This window comes from Teleopsis dalmanni, chromosome 2 (genome assembly GCF_002237135.1).
Source record: "Teleopsis dalmanni isolate 2A chromosome 2, ASM223713v2, whole genome shotgun sequence".
NCBI lineage: Eukaryota > Metazoa > Arthropoda > Insecta > Diptera > Diopsidae > Teleopsis > Teleopsis dalmanni.
The window spans coordinates 74,206,262-74,222,964 of record NC_051847.1 but is presented as its reverse complement, the minus strand read 5'-3'; the positions used below and the strand labels follow the sequence as shown (position 1 = coordinate 74,222,964).

Here is a 16,703-nt window from a genome sequence, read left to right as displayed (position 1 = left end):
TATATATATATACATCAAAACTCTTGAACTCTTTAATTAAAATCAATAATACTAGATATACTTCTCAAAGCGTGGTTACCCAGAGAGAAAAAAAAATGTTAATTATAAACTAAAACATAAATATAAAATATTAATAAAAAATATAACTTACACATCAAAATTATTATGTTGTTCTTAGTTAGTCATATTTTTATATATTTTTAATATATTTATATATTATATATTTTATATATTTTATTGTAGAGACGAGTGGAAACACTTACATGATACACAAATGAGAACTATTTCCGAACTTTCAAAGGGGAGATATGAAGGACTCAGTAAAGAATCTGGCGATAATACAAACCTAAACTATTTCAACAATAATGAAAACAGTGAAAATTTCAACACAAATGCCACTAAAATGCAAGAATATAATTCCAAAGGAATAAAATCAATTTCAAATAATAATAATAATGATGTTAATTATAATAATCGCATTGAGGATATAATAAAAGCTTCAATTCTAACACCGGCGGTGTCAAATGTGGGCTACGGTTATGATCAAATGTGTACCAGCACCTGTAAATGTGAAGTTATTATTACTGATACTGGAGCACAAATCAATGATAATGAAATTGACCCAATAAAGGATACACAAGATCAAATTGGATCTAGTGATGTCGATATTGAAAGATACTTTAATAGTGGTCCTGCTAATAAGACTATTGCAATTAAAAATTGTGAATGTGAGAAACATAAAATGGCAAAGAAAATCAAGATGGTAGAGAATAAAGCCTATTTTGAGCAAATGCTAAAGAATGGAAATAATCAGAAAGAACATACAAAATTGGATGGAAAAGTGGATGCCCTACAGTTTTCAGTACATCGTGAACCACTCAGTGTTGGTGATTTAGCGGATATAGCGAAACAAGTAGCTCTGGGCATGGTAAGTTTTTAGCTTTTTTTAAATATTCGTTTATTAAAAGAACATTTTTAGTTTATTAGAAATAAACTTAATATTATAAACTAATTATTATATATGGACTTATTTAAAAAGTTAAATATATATGTATATATTAAAAAGACAATCAATTTACCTTCAGTTACAATAGAAATATTTTTTAAGATTAATAAATGAATATGTGATTTAAAGCATTGTTTCTCAGCTGTCGATTCGAGACAATAACATCATCGGTCCGTGAAATATTATTTCTTCCTTTTTACTATATAATATTTTTTGGGAATGTATTGATACAGATCATCACAGAATATATTCTATTTTTTTTCATGTTGTAGTACATTTTAAGTTAAGAAATACTGATTTCAACTATTGTTTATTACTACATAGGTGTAATATATAGTGTTCAAAAAATCCGTAGAACATTTTAGGTTGAGAAATACTTATTTCAACTATAGTTTATTATTATATAATATAATATGAAGTGTTCAAAAAGTCAATACATTTTAAATGGAAAAGTATTATTTTTAACTATAGTTTATTACATGGAGTTATATAAATAGGTATCATGTATAGTGCAGTTTAAACTCTTCGAGATTGAATTTTAAAACGATAATAGGTAGAGAATAGAGTAGTAAAATTTTATTGAGACATTGTGATACTGTATCGCAAATGTACCAATCCTATAATTAATATTTATATCAAAAATAGAATCTAATTTTTAGATTTCGCTAACAATAAACCATGACAACAAAATAATATATCAAGCTATTATATATCAAATTATAACTGTTTGCAGTTAATTTGAAATTTTTTAGGTTAAGGCAGACATGTATACTTTATCAGCATCATCCATGACTATACAGTCCATGTAGTACCTAAGCTTGTTTAACAACAGTCCTCCATAAGTCCTGCTGCACAGTGTCTTTTCATCGTTTCTTCGTCGCCGTCTTCTTCTGCTGGTTCCTACTTCGTTCTCATAAGCAGTACATTCATATCCGGCATTCTTATTACAGAGATGTATACCTAAATTAACTTAACTTAAATTAACGAACAAACTAGTGAATCACTTACATGCTTTGGAATGGCGAACTAATATCTTGAGAAAGATGAACCATAGGCTTCTCTTATTTTAGTTTTCAATATTTGTTTATCTGATCTTATAGATTAGCTTACTTTGTTAAATTTAACTTAGTTAAACAGTTTAAAATGTACTATAGACCGAAAAATCAAATAATGTCTTTTGCAAGGACTAGTGTCAATATTTTTTCGAATATAAATATCGTTAAAGGCAAAAATATAATATTTTACGAATCGATGGTGCAAATTGTGTAAGACGGTAGCCGTCTACAACATTGATTTTGGTCTATTACTATGTTTTTTCTTTAACATATGATATTTCACTAATAAATTTTTTATTGACTGCCTAAAAAAAAGTTTTTATATATTATTAATCAAAAATTATTCTAATTACACACCTCGAAAAATACTCATACGCTACGTGTCCTTAAAACAAATTTAAATTAGCAGGACGAAGAAACTGGTAGTTCAGTAGTCCTTATACTTAACTTTAAAATTAATTTAAGTATAAACTCACAAATAAATAAATAAATAATAAATTAATTTAAATTATTTTTAAACTTTTTTTCTCTTTTGCAGGAATTTCTCTCCATGAACAAAGTGGTACATCGTGATTTAGCAGCACGAAATGTTTTGGTCACGCCAGACCGAACTGTTAAAATTGCAGATTTTGGGTAAATAATCATTTTAATTATATTTTTTTCTAATTTTTTTAATAATATTTTTAAAACAAAATTTTTATTAAAAAATTATATTAATAAATAATTTTATGTTTCATTTCATGCACTACTATTTAGACTCAGTCGTGATGTGTATCGAGAAAACATTTATCAAAAGACCGGAAATGGTAAATTACCAATAAAGTGGATGGCGTTGGAATCATTAACTCATCAAATTTATACAACACAGTCAGATGTGTAAGTACAGCAAACAAAAAAAAAATTTAATTTATTTAAAATTTGTTATTGAAATTTTAATCAAATTTGAATTTAATTGTACGTACAACTTTTCTAAGTGGGATAACAGATTTTGGCTTCATATTCCTTTTTTGTTGGGCCTATTGAATGGCGGATTTGAACCTTCATTAAAATAGAAAGTACCTCATTTCTGCGATGTTTTCCCTAATAAGAAAATAATTTAGTCATTAAATAAAAGTTCGCAAAAGTAATGTAACATTTTGTTCCATGGCAAAGCGTTGATATCAAATTCTCTACACTAAATTAGATATTAAACAAATAACAAAAAGGACATACTCAAATCAAAGGGGAATATTAAAAAATTCCTGTCTAATTTTGCAGAAATTTCAAAATACTTAATTTTGTGCTTTTTTTATTAATTTTACCTCTGAAATGTTAACACCAGGCACTTTCCATAAGGAATATTAATTCACACAAAATACAAAAATACATATAATTCGACTCAGTATAATGAAACGTAAATGTATCCTTTTCCTATGCGTAAATCCTTTTCTATTTCAATTTTTAGGGAATTTGATTTTTTTTTTTTTGTGAAAAATGTGAACATTTCACAAGTTAAGTTTTTTGTTCAGTTTTCTGCCATAAAATTTCATTAAAAACGGATGGCAGGTTAAAATACTTTGCATCCTTTTCGTTTGGAAGGATGCTGAGCTTTTCATCACTTTCACGTGTCGTACAAACAATGTAATTGTCGGAGTACAGGTGGCATTATAAAATTTTGTTTGTCCTGTGCAAATTCTGTAGAAATAAGAACTTTGATATTTTAAGATGTTCCTTATTGTTCCTCGAGATACCCTAGCAATCCTTTTATATTAGAACGTGTGTCAAAACTTTTAGTTATATTAATGCGAAAAGCAACCAAGTAACCATAAAATTGTTGTACTTATCTTTTCTTGAATTGTTGTTGTACACTTTACTTAATACACTTAAAAGCATGCCTTTGGTAAATTTAATTAAAATTAAAATAAAATTGAATTTTGTCAATATATTATCGATTAAATTTATATATGTTTATTTATGTTCTATGATAAAATTTTTTAAATTAATTGTTATTATTAACTTTAATAACTTTGTTACATTTTGCAAATAGAACACTATAGACACCAACAAGTAACTGTTATATTAATGTTTTCTGACTTCTGAAAGTACTGAACTGTTTTCCAAAGCACAAATTAAAAATTTAAAGTTGCCCATCAATTTGGACATCATTTTCCTTTAACGAGGTCAGGTCAGGTTCTATGCGTTTTAATATAAATTTTGGGAATAGAAATTTTAATGTTTTCTGACTTCTGAAAGTATTGAACTGCCTTCCAAAGTACATATTAATAATTTTAAGTTGCCCATCAAAATATATTATTTGGACATCATTTTCCTTTAACAAAGTCAGGTCAGGTTCTATGCGTTTTAATATAAATTTTAGAGATAGAAATTTTGATCTTTTTTTGACTTCTGAAAGTACCGAATAGTCTTCCAAAGTACAAATCAAAAGTTTTAAGTTGCCCATCAAAATATATTATTCGGACATCATATTCCATTTATGAGGTCAGATTAGTTTCTATGCGTTTTAATATAAATTTTAGGGATAGTATTAGTAACTGTTGTATAAAACCTGAAATTCAGTAGTTTTTTTATTCGTCAATAGTAGATTTCAATACAATCTACTATTGACAATCAACAATAATAGAATATTATGATATGTAGATTTGATACAGAATTTTGATTCCAATGAAATAATAGCACACGGATTTTTTCCAAAACATATACACAATATATAAGTTTTATATAGTGTTATCGAAGTTAAAACAATATATAAGTATTAAAGTAACCTATATAGTGTTATTGAAGTTAAAACTTAACTTCAGAGATTATTGTTGAAAAATATATTTTTACAGTAATCTGACTTTACCTATGAGCTATTATTATATATATTGTTTTACATTTTACTATTAGGTTCTTCGGAAAGTAATTTCGTTTAATATTTAACTCTGAATTCAACATATAATCATAAAACTATTATGTATATTATATATATTATATTTATTATAACTACTTGATTAAATATAAGTATATTATCATATTGATTATAAGTACATGATTTATATGTCAAAGTTTTTGTTGATATAATAATTTATTTCTTTAATCAAGATGACTATCATATCAAACATTATTATATTTATATATATATAAATGCCATAATAATAATAATATTTCTTTCTTTTAAAACAGTTGGTCGTATGGCATATTACTCTATGAAATTGTGACATTGGGTGGCTCACCGTATCCTGCAATACCAACAAATCGCTTGGTACAATATCTGAAAAGTGGACACCGCATGGACAAGCCTATTCACTGCGAGCAACAACTGTAAGTTTCTTTTATTTATTATATATATTTTTTTTATTATTATGTTATTATTATTATGACTTGTTCTATAAATTACAATTACAATTTAAGAACTTAGTCTATTCACATAATATATACCATAAGGAAATATTAAATTCAACAAATTTATTTAATATTAAAAATATATATAAACTTTATAATAACTTAAGAGTTAAGAACATAGAGTTAATAACCAAAACTTAAGATTAGGAATTTAGTAATATACTTAAGTAGTGTACGCACAGGAGCTTGAGGTTTCTAATAACTAATTCAAAGATCTTATGAAAAATTTAATTAATAAAAATAAATTATATCTACAGCAGTTGCGCCCAACCTACTGTGATATTTTTGTTTTAAGTAGTGATCGCAAAGTTCAATATGATTTTTATGCATCTCTGGTATAATGCATAATGAATTGTATAAGTGCATAGGTCCATTTTATAAGCCATAAAATAGGTATATAATTATTGTGCTTATTTTCTAATAAGTGAGGACAAACTACAAGCTATGTATCCAAATTTGTTAAATTTGATCCACTGATCACTTTTTACCCAACTACGTGGACCACTGATGTATATCAGTGTGAACCACTGATATAGTATGAAATGCTTTGAAAATGCTGATCGATTAAATTAAATGTATAATTAATATTAAGAATATTCATATAAAGAGTATTTTTATTTATAGTTAACTATACGATTTAAAATTTTTGCTAGATGTACAAATTTGAGTTGAAACGGTTAAGTTATGAAGCCAAAAGAATAAAAAGCAGCAAAGCAAATGCAAAAGTCATGAACAAAAAAAAAAGAAGAATTACATTTTCAACAACAAAATTTACAGCACAAACAATGTTGTCTTATGCACTAAAGAATTTTGTTTATATAAAAAAAATTTAATTAACTGGATAATGCTACTTAATAAACTATTAGTTGCAAAAGTATTATTAAAAATTTAAATTTTGTAAGATAATGATTGATTTGTAACATAACTATTTATTGTGTCCGAAAGAATATATCTCTGAAATGAAATCAGAGATATTTAGAACATTTTTAATATATGATTAAATTATTTTAGTATAATATGTTGATATGGTACACATATTTATCTTTAGTTTAATTCTCTCCTAATTTAAAAATATTAAATAATGATTATTGTTATTTATTAATATATATTTAATTTGAAAAAATATTTAACTATATTATTTTTTTATTATCTCTTTTAAGATATGATCTTATGCTGACCTGTTGGAATGCAAATCCTGCTGATAGACCCACTTTTACGGAAATACTTCAAAAACTGGATAAGTTTCTGGTTAAGGAACTAACTGATAAGACCGAATATACTACAAATGTAACAACATTGAATTTGTATGTTTAACCTTACAATTAATAATTAATATTTAGTATAATTATATATTTTGACTATTTTCATTTTCAATTGAGCTTATGTGAAACTAAAAATTATACTACATATTTGTTATATTTTTCATAAAGTAAAAACTTTTAGAAATATAATTTAATTTAAAAATTTTATTTCTAAATTTGTTTGATTTATGAGGTAAGAAAAGAATTATTACAGTCTTGAATATTAGTTAATTAATTGAATTAAAATTGCTTACAGAATAAAGAGTTGAGACAAAAATTCTTTTAAAACGAGTTTGTACAATTTTTTATTTTTGTGTTAATTTTTCCAATGAACAAAATAAAATTATTTTTTTAAATTAATTAAATTTTTACAACAATTTTATCTACTCACTAATTTCAAATTATGTAGTCTTATCGAATAAATTTATAACATAAATTTTTTACAGAACTAAATATGTAGTAAATAAATTAAAAATAATATATATATATATATATATATATATATATATATATATATATATATTTTTTTAGATATAAAAAATTTTAAAATATTTTATATTTTATATATATATATATTTCATTACTAAATCTAACTTTTTTTTATATTTTTAGAATAGATAAGGTAAAGCCATGTTTGGACGATTCCTATTTAAAACCTTTGGTATGAATTAATCAGGAAACATAATAATAACATTGAAGACTGAAAAACATTTTGTTATTAAAATTATGCAAATCATAATGTAAAAGAAATAAATTTGTGTATTAATTAAGTTATATATTATATTAATCTTAAGTATTTTTTCAAATTCTTTAAATGTGACTCAATAAAAAAAAAACAAAATAAAATATATATATTATAAAAATATAATAATAATACAATAAACTTTACTTCATAATTTAAAATTAGATTTTAAGTTTTTATGTTAGTGATTAATTATTTTATTATATAGAGCTATAAAAAGTCTGAACTAATATTTCGGCGTGAATATTTTTAAAAGAAAAATAAATTCATAAATAAAAACAAATACAATAATTTTAATTAATCTTAAGAATTATATAAAACTGTATTTACTATAATATATATATTACATGTGTCTGTAATTATATTTGTATAAAAAAATAAAAAAGGTTTTCATGTTAAGTGGTTAATTTAAGTACAATGTATTGTAATTAAATAAATAAATAAATTTAAAATAATTAAATAAATTTCTCATTATTTTATATTTTATTGTATATATAATAACGTATATATAACATACGTTATCTGTGAGGTTTTAGAAAATTCAACAATATTTAGGGAGTTTTGCTTTCAATGATGAAGGAAGCGACAAACAAATCTATAACTACTTCTTCAATTGATTTGATACTTATCTTCGCTGTATCCTATTCCCAAAACTAGGGTCTCAAAAATGCTGAAACTGAAAACTTTTAATAATATATGAAAATTATGTATGCATGCGTGTAGATATTAATTATCTTATATTTGTTGTAATTTTTAACTTTAATTTAAAAAAGTAAATAAATAAATACAATAGCGATTAATAAATAAAATAAATAAATAAAAATAAATTAATGCAATAGCGATTATGACAACGTAATAAGTCGACTAATAGTGTAATGAAAGACAAGTTACAAATAAAATTGGGTTATGTGATGATAATTTCTTTAGATACTATCCAGAGAAACAGTTAATAAAAGACAAATATCCCCACTGGTTCTGTTGCAACTAAACACGAAAATATACTTTAAGTGTTTTAATTTTTATATCACAAACGCATAGGCAAAATTGGATTGAATTAGATCGAAAAGATCACCAAAAGATCACTTTTCCTCAAACAGGAGCCAAGCTTTTAAAGATACAATTCGCGTGTTCCATCTTTCTAATAATTTTTTTCCTTCAACCCTCATATTAATTAATTTGGAAATTAGACGTTTAATAGTTCAAGTCTTCTTGCTACTATATGTTGTCCACCTAGAATAGATTTAAATATAATAGTCTTTTTTTAATTATTATACGGTAGTTTTATACCATTTACAAATATTATGTTATTAGCGTTATATGTATTATTCCGTAAAAAATATGTAGCAATTAATTTAATATTAGTTTTATATATAATAAGTAACTTAGTTTGGAATTTTAAATTTGTCATTACTACTGTCCGAATATTCTAGTATTCTTTTAGTAGGAAGATATATATTAGTAGGCCATTCGTGGACCATTAAGATCCATTATGATTTTAGATCACAGTCTTATTTCTAGAGATAGTATATATCAGGATGCGTGTGTTATTAGTGAATTGTATTAGGAGTTCAACAGCAACCTCAGGCATGTGTTCCAGTGCTGCAAAACTGATAGCCTCAAAATATTTTTGTTGAGTTCTCGAGAGAGAGAAAGAGACAGAGCGAGAGGAATCCAAAGTTTTCTTTGCATCGGGCTCGTTGCATTTCGTACAAGCATAGTTGCGAGTTAAGTTTAGTTTGTGCGCGTGTGATGCAACCAGACAGTGATCTGTTAATATACCAATTTATGTTCTAAAATTCCTTCGGCTAAATGATATAATATCTTCTGTGTACTTTACTTCGTATATATATCCACACAGAATCCTAGTTATTCTACAGGTGGTTAAATATTGTCACCTTTCCTTTGCTCTTCTTGTCATGTGTTCGTTCACGAGTTTATGTATCTATTTCAGAAATCTGAGTACTTCGCTTGTTTTGTTTTCTCATTTCCCTCTTTCCCTTTATGACCAGGAATTCAGTATATATAAAATCTGGGGTTGCAGTCTAGTCTGGCTATAGCTTCATTGCATTCTAGAACATATATAAATTGAAATTTTTAAATCGAGTATTAATTAAAAGATATTAATTTAATTTTGAAATTAATATATTTTATTAATATAATTTTAACACATTTTTGTACTGTACAAGAATTTCTGAGCCTATTACAAAAATTATATCTTCATGAGCGTCTAGTCTACCAAGAAATAATAAAATAAATTTTAAAAATAAAGAACCTTTCATTTGTGATAACAATAAAGAAATATTATACAATAATATTATATATATTGAAGCACAAATATTATTTACATTTCATATAATTAACTTTTGATTCTATGATTAATATCAATATACATACAACTATAAATTATATAAAACAATTAGAAAAATTTAAATTTTAGTTTAACTATTTGAAAAAAAATTATATAAAAATTGTAACTAAACCGAAAACCGTAAAAAACGATGTTTTTAACGTCGGGTGAACCGGAACTAAACCGATGTATTTTCTTTTAGTGGAATTAAAAAATATCTGGTTCAAAACCCAGTTTAAATTTAACCTTACAGTTAAAGAAAAAAGTATATGTATATAACTAAATAATTCATTTGGCAATATTAATAAAATCTTGTTTCTAATAAAGGATATACGTAAAAACTTAAATTTTATATAACAATAAACATAAAACAATTAATTAATTCCAAACACATAATAGAAATAAACTAAATAATTAGTGACTAAGTACAGTACGCTCATCTTTTAGTTGTAGTTTCAAGATCAATAGTATTCATTTAAATTTAAAAAAAATTGTTATCAACTAAATCGTTTTATCTACGGTCGTAATTAAGTCCAAGGATATTTCTTGCCTTTAAGAGAAAAAAAAAAAAATTAGTTTAAATATAATAATATAATATATATTATTTTCATACCGTTATAAAAGCAGAGTTAAAGGAACGTTGAAAGTTATTTGTCATATCTCCCGTTTGTGATAGCATCATTTGTAGTTGCACTGCTTCATCCATGCGATTTTTTAAAAATTCCCAAGTGTTCTCATGTTGCGGCGAGGTATCCTGTAGCATATATAATTCTGTCATTTTCATAATAGTGGCAAGACCTATACGACGTGTATACCAATCAAACTGAAAGTATAATTTCAAATAAATATAATTACAATAATTGATATTGATAAAAAGCGTTTACATCTACTGAGCGATCTCCAGAATAATAGCATATATCATCCACAAGTGTTAGAACTTGCGCTAATGCAGTCGATGCATTTTGTGGTAAAGCTATCAATGCCAGCGCTTGTGGCCATTGTGCTTTATAGACTATAATCATTTCCATACGTGTGCGTACAGCGCGTACTAAAAATTCCAAAGGATTCTTAACTTCTTTCGTCCCATTTTCTGTTTCTTCTGCCATTCTCTGCGCAAGTTCATCATTACATATACCATTGTAATATGAAACTAATGCAAAACCACCTTCTGGAAACATACCATGTATCACACCTGGAAAGCCTGAATCTTCAGCACCCTTTACAATTGCATTCCGGCTCCAACCTAATGCTGGCACATGTACAAGTGATGCCTCAAGTATTTTTGTGCGTATAGCATCCACTTTAGCTTTTTTCGCTTCCTCATCCGGATTACTGTCTTTCTTTGTATACTCTTCTTCGATTTTTTCTTGCTGTTTTATGAACTCTCGTTCACGCTGCTCCTCTCGTTCCCGAAAATCATTGATCGTTTTTTCATTAGTAGTCGTGTAAGTCCTGCTCCTGTTGTTTTGGGTCGCATGCCTACTGCATCCAGTAAATGTGTTATTCTTTTTGTTGTTGTTGTTGTTGTGCAGAAATTGTGTTGCATATGAACTTGAAGCAAGCAGAAAATTGTGCGCACCTGTAATGATATTTAATATACAGCTTAGTTAATTAACATTTAATTTGTTTATTAATGTATTTGCAAAGTAAATAAATTTCGAACTTATACGTAATAATCGGATACAGTCATATAAGCCAACCTCAAATGTCTCACTTTGAGGTGGGATTTTTTTTTTTTTTCGTATCTCATAGATTCGCACTTTAATTGATGAATCGATAATTAGCATGCTTAGCGCTTATGGTTAAATTGGTCAGAATGTGTTTAAGACTGAATGCATTTTTTTGTTATTGTTTGGAGTCGACCTCTTATTTTTGTGGAAGTAAAATTTTTTTCAAATATTTTCAAGGTTTATTATTATTTAACTAAAAAATAAAGCGTTAAAGCGATGTTAGATTCGGTTTTTCTATTTTAGTTTCAATATTAAACATTTATATTGTATTTCATACAATAAAATAGGTTAAGTTTTACCTCTCTTCCATATATAATATATATAAGAATATATTGTTTTATAATGAATGAAATAATTTAAAGCACGGCAAGTGTTTTGGACAATGTCATTAATTAATTAAAAAAATGTGACAAAAAAACTAGAACTAGAGCACTGAAAGTTTGTGCATAAATATGACTAGTCCTCGTTTCTAAGCCTCGAGTTCTAAGCATGGCACTTGCAGTCCACATAAATTATATATGAACTATAAACTAATTAGGAAATTCGGTTATAATAATAATAGTTACACCTAATGATGCTTCTGATGTACATAAGAATATGTTCGTAGTGAGTTACTTTATATAATTTCATATTCAAAAACCATATGAGAATTATAATTTTTTCAGCTTTATTCACATAAAGCATGTTATAATTTTAACACCGTGAATATCACATATTAAAGGAACTCAAATATGCGTATAGTTCGAATTATTCAGGTTAGTGCAATATTTAAATTTTTTAATGCAAAACAGATATATACATATGTATATGTCGATAGCTTGGACTATTTGATGCAAATCTTGTTCATCGTGAAACAAAAAATTGTGTTTATAAAAAAAATACGCAATAAGCCTCTCTCACATCGATATTTCTGTACTGTATCCTTTTCACCCGAGCTTTTGAAAAGTACGAATAGATATTTTACACTTGGGATTAAATCTGAAAAATACATCACGTAAAGGAATAACGCTACTTAATATATGCTGTTGATTGATCAATTCTTTTCTATGTTATCGACGTATGACATGACGATAAATGATATAATCTTTCTAGTTGACTGCTGTGCTTTAGTTGAGTGAATTGGTAAGCTTACTATTATTTATCTCTAGAGTACATCATATGACTAAATCATTCTCACTGCGCAATCAGTATGCCCACCAGTAATCATTGTGAACAATGTATTGCTGATTTTGATCGATAATGTCTCATTTTTTTCATGGTCAAATGTGTATGTAAAATATGATCTCCATGTTTTTTTGATATATTATAATATTGAGGGCTTTAGGTTTTCTGGAGTAACAAATATACTTAATTGACCCTGTATGAAAGCTCTTTAATTCGACATATCAAAATTCGTAGATTTTGTTGTACTAATATCAATAATTTATATATATTATATGTGGTTATACATATATATATGATTATATATATGGTGATTTAAATAAACGAATAAACTATAACCAATTGGTCTTTTTTTCGTATAGTCTTTTTTTCGTATGCTTTGCCCGATACAAAGTAATAGCCAAAAATATATATAATTTTTACGTCTGAACATTTTAACAATTCACGTAGAAAAGTGCTTATCTCTCATCAATAATTTGGGACAAAACAATTCTGTCATTCTATGGTGGCTTTAAGGACATAAAGTTCACGAAAGCGACGAAAGTCCTGTGTTTGCCTGACATGACAGGACCTAAGCCATTTTCACTACTCTGACAAAAGCACACTTAGTGGCAAACATATTTATTTACGCATCTAATGTAGTCATAAACTTCTAACACTGAGCAAAGAGAGTATTAAAATTCTCTCCGGGTTTCTGATAGGATACTGTAGGCCGAGGTGCTATCTCAACTAAATAGACTTTATGTGAAATGTTAAAACGTCTGAACAAATTTTCTGCAAATGTTTTAAATGAAGTGGCAACAGATTAATCCATCTGTTTTAGACTTATCCATCGTTTGCAGAACTCTTACTTTAAGTAGAGAGAGTTATTAAAATTGTCAGCGGGTTTCTAATAGGGCATTGCAGGCTGGGTTAACATCTTAACAAAATCGTTGTTTTGTGAAATATATGTTGACACCTTTAAACATATTCTTAGTGAATGCCCTAAATTGAGCAGCAACAGATTTCTTCATCTTACGCTACAGCAATGTTGAACCTTATGACATATGGAACAATAAAAACAAATAAAATTATCAAAGGTGCTCGCCCAAGTTCATTAAAACCTTAATGAATGGCTATTAGCGTTTGCAGAATAGACGACCTGTGTCACGTTGAATTGTATAATCTACTTAATTAATCATTTATAGTAATAAAAAAGAAATAAATAAGTTAGTAAGTAGTTAATAATATATAATGAGTAAAATAAATATATAGTGAGACATTATTTTGACGGGTATTGTAATTAAAAAAAAAAAAAACTAAGCCTTCTAATACAATTTATTTACTTATAAAAATTTATTTATTTTTTCTTATTTGAGTTTACTCAATAAAGCACGGCATATGATAAATAATGTTACAATTAGAATTAATTATTTAGTTATAGAGTGTAATTATTTAACATAAGGGACAATTTTCTTTTTCATGGTTACTTCCATAAACATTCCTAAGGTACTAAGCAGATGTAAAATTATATTGAGTTTTTGTATGTTGTCGTTAAATACTTGAAGTTTTTTCTCCTTGCTAAATACGACATTGGAATCTTCATTATCTTCAGTACCAACAGTATCATTAGTAATCTTAATATCCATCATTTGTACCTGTTGAAGTAGCTTGGCATCATCCTTGGCATCTAAGCCTTTTTCACATTGATCAATTCTTGCCTTATAGTGTGCTTCCGATAAATTCACAGCATCTCGTAATGGTTCCACGAAATTTGTTTCAATTTGTGGATACAAGTTTATAAATTCGGTATGCTGGACAAGATTGTGACTTGCAAAATATATTAGAACATTTAATGTTGAGATAAGAACTTCAGACATATTTAGAAGATCCGATTGTACACCATGGTGCAGTACACATAATTTCTTAGCTACTATATTATTTAGGAACTGATTAACGAATTCTATACGCACATCATTAGTATTGAATAATTTTACATCGCAAGCATCCTTGAATTTCATTATTATAAAGCCTTTTAAACTATCATAACCCACTTTCTCCAGCAAATGATGCATCAAAGCCATTTGAGCTTTTTCATCTAATTGTAGGATATAATGGTTTAGAACAACTGGCCCAAGATGACGGATATCTTTGTGCGGACATGAGGCACAAAATTCACATAATCTTTCCATCATTTTTTGAAAATCGTTCAGTTGTAGCACATCAAATGGAATTTCTATATTTTGCAATTGTTGCAGTGCATATTTATTCAGTAATAAGCTTTGGAATTGCAGAGCAGGTTCATCTTCATAAGCAAGTATAGTTGCTAATATAAGTAAGGACTTGAACACATATAATGGAGTGTATACTTTTGGTACGTGCTCTGTGCCAACCTTTCGTACTAATAACATGTAGTAATATATACCCAACGCTACGCTTGGTAGAGTTTCTTCCATTATAAAGATATTTTCACAATTAACATCATTACTTTTTAAGACTTCACGAATTTCCAAAAACCTAAAAAAGTAGAATGGATCCACAATGCATGCGGTGATGGCGTTTGTAAGACTTGTCGCTACTTGCATTGTGTATGTGTTTGTTTTATTTTCATCAGCACTTAAATCCAGAAGTGCCAAAGGTTTATCGAGTAGCTTTAATAAAAAGCAGCACATAACATTTCGTCTGTTTATACCACAATCGCGGAAGCCGGTTTTAGTAAGTTGCAGGGTAGTGGTAGCGTCTCTTACGAGTTCATCATAAAACAAGCCAATAGTGACATATGACATAAGTAGCTTTTCAATCTGTGCATTTTGTTCTAATAGTGCACATTCTTCCTTATCATAGCCAGTACTTAAATATGTTGGCAAAGGCAGCTTATTGAGATGTACTAACACTGAATTGTAGCTCCATTGCAAAACTCGTGGTTTCTTCTCACCTAAACGTAGCAGCGCTATTTGTAAGGCACGCAGGGCAGTGGTAAATACATTATCTGAGCTTTGTTCCTCTATAACATCCAATAACTCTAGTATTAATTCATCAACTGTTGCATATGTCACCAATATTTTAAGTATCTCCTCAGCGCAGATATAGAGTGGCAGGTTGTTGTTGTAATTACTGTCGTTCAGATTCGCCAAGCAAATGTCATGGTACACTTCCGAGGAAATTTCTTCGATATACTCAATATTACGTTGTGCTTCAGTCTCACTTGTGAATAATAATCTTAATCCTTCGTACTGTTCTTCTTGAATTAGTTTCTTAATTAAATACAAAAGATTTTGTGCCGGCTTTTGTGCATTTTGCACTTGGTGTAAATTATTTTCAGTCATAATTTATATTCAAAACAAAATTTATCTCTAGAAAAGATTTAATATTATACTCCAACGCATTCAATTATTTAAATTTTATTATTATTTTTTACATAATTTTTCACAACAAATATGTAAATATTTGATTTAGAATATAAATGAATTATTCTTTTTACTTCCTCTGTCAGCAATCAGCTGTTTTCAGTTCATCTCTCACCTTTTCTAATGTCAAATATTGTAAAATATGTTGTAACAGAATCGATAAAACTAAATTTTTCACTGAAAATTTTAACCCACAATACGAACGAATTACTCACTTAAAGGCAGCAATAATTTTTGTAACTTCACAATTTTATTTAAAACTCCTAAATTACTCATTCTAAACCGTTTCAACTAATGTGCAACTAAGAACTGCGCGCCGCTACACTCTTTTTTGAGTTTTTGTTGTTTACATAATTGAAAACGTATTAAAAAATAGTACTAAAAAATAGTGTAACCTTGTTATTATATATTTAATTATTAAGCTATGTATATACCACATTAAAAATCAATTATATAGCTTATAATAATAGATGCACAATTTTTAATTGTATATGTTTAGATTTTTTTATTAAATATGAATAATAATCTATAAATTTATAAAAATTAAATATTATATTCTGTATTCAATGAGTAAAAAATATTGCAGTGCTTGTC

At 27.0% G+C, this 16,703-nt stretch overlaps 3 protein-coding genes across 3 annotated transcripts in view; 1 reads left to right on the top strand and 2 right to left on the bottom strand.

Annotated features, from left to right (window-relative positions):
- LOC119682452 (tyrosine-protein kinase receptor torso-like) overlaps positions 1-7,440 on the top strand; it is a gene marked incomplete at its 5' end in the record, with an annotated part of 23,479 nt that extends 16,039 nt beyond the window's left edge. Inside the window, 6 exon segments of the mRNA XM_038095900.1 lie at positions 244-928; positions 2,600-2,694; positions 2,818-2,937; positions 5,224-5,361; positions 6,603-6,746; positions 7,356-7,440. Coding sequence (XP_037951828.1) covers positions 244-928; positions 2,600-2,694; positions 2,818-2,937; positions 5,224-5,361; positions 6,603-6,746; positions 7,356-7,410 — 1,237 coding nt within the window. The 3' untranslated portion in view covers positions 7,411-7,440.
- A 2,797-nt stretch (positions 7,441-10,237) lies between these two features.
- On the bottom strand, positions 10,238-16,486 carry LOC119680161 (ubiquinone biosynthesis protein COQ9, mitochondrial). The gene is made up of 4 exons (XM_038092851.1): positions 16,325-16,486; positions 10,717-11,411; positions 10,446-10,655; positions 10,238-10,382 (listed from the first exon to the last, which is right to left on the bottom strand). The coding sequence occupies exons 1-4, from the start codon at positions 16,383-16,385 to the stop codon at positions 10,344-10,346; spliced, it is 1,005 nt and encodes a 334-aa protein (XP_037948779.1). The 5' UTR covers positions 16,386-16,486; the 3' UTR covers positions 10,238-10,343.
- Positions 14,081-16,076, bottom strand: LOC119680160 (glomulin). The gene has a single exon (XM_038092850.1). The coding sequence runs from the start codon at positions 16,026-16,028 to the stop codon at positions 14,154-14,156; it is 1,875 nt and encodes a 624-aa protein (XP_037948778.1). The 5' UTR covers positions 16,029-16,076; the 3' UTR covers positions 14,081-14,153.
- Positions 16,487-16,703: the final 217 nt, after the last annotated feature.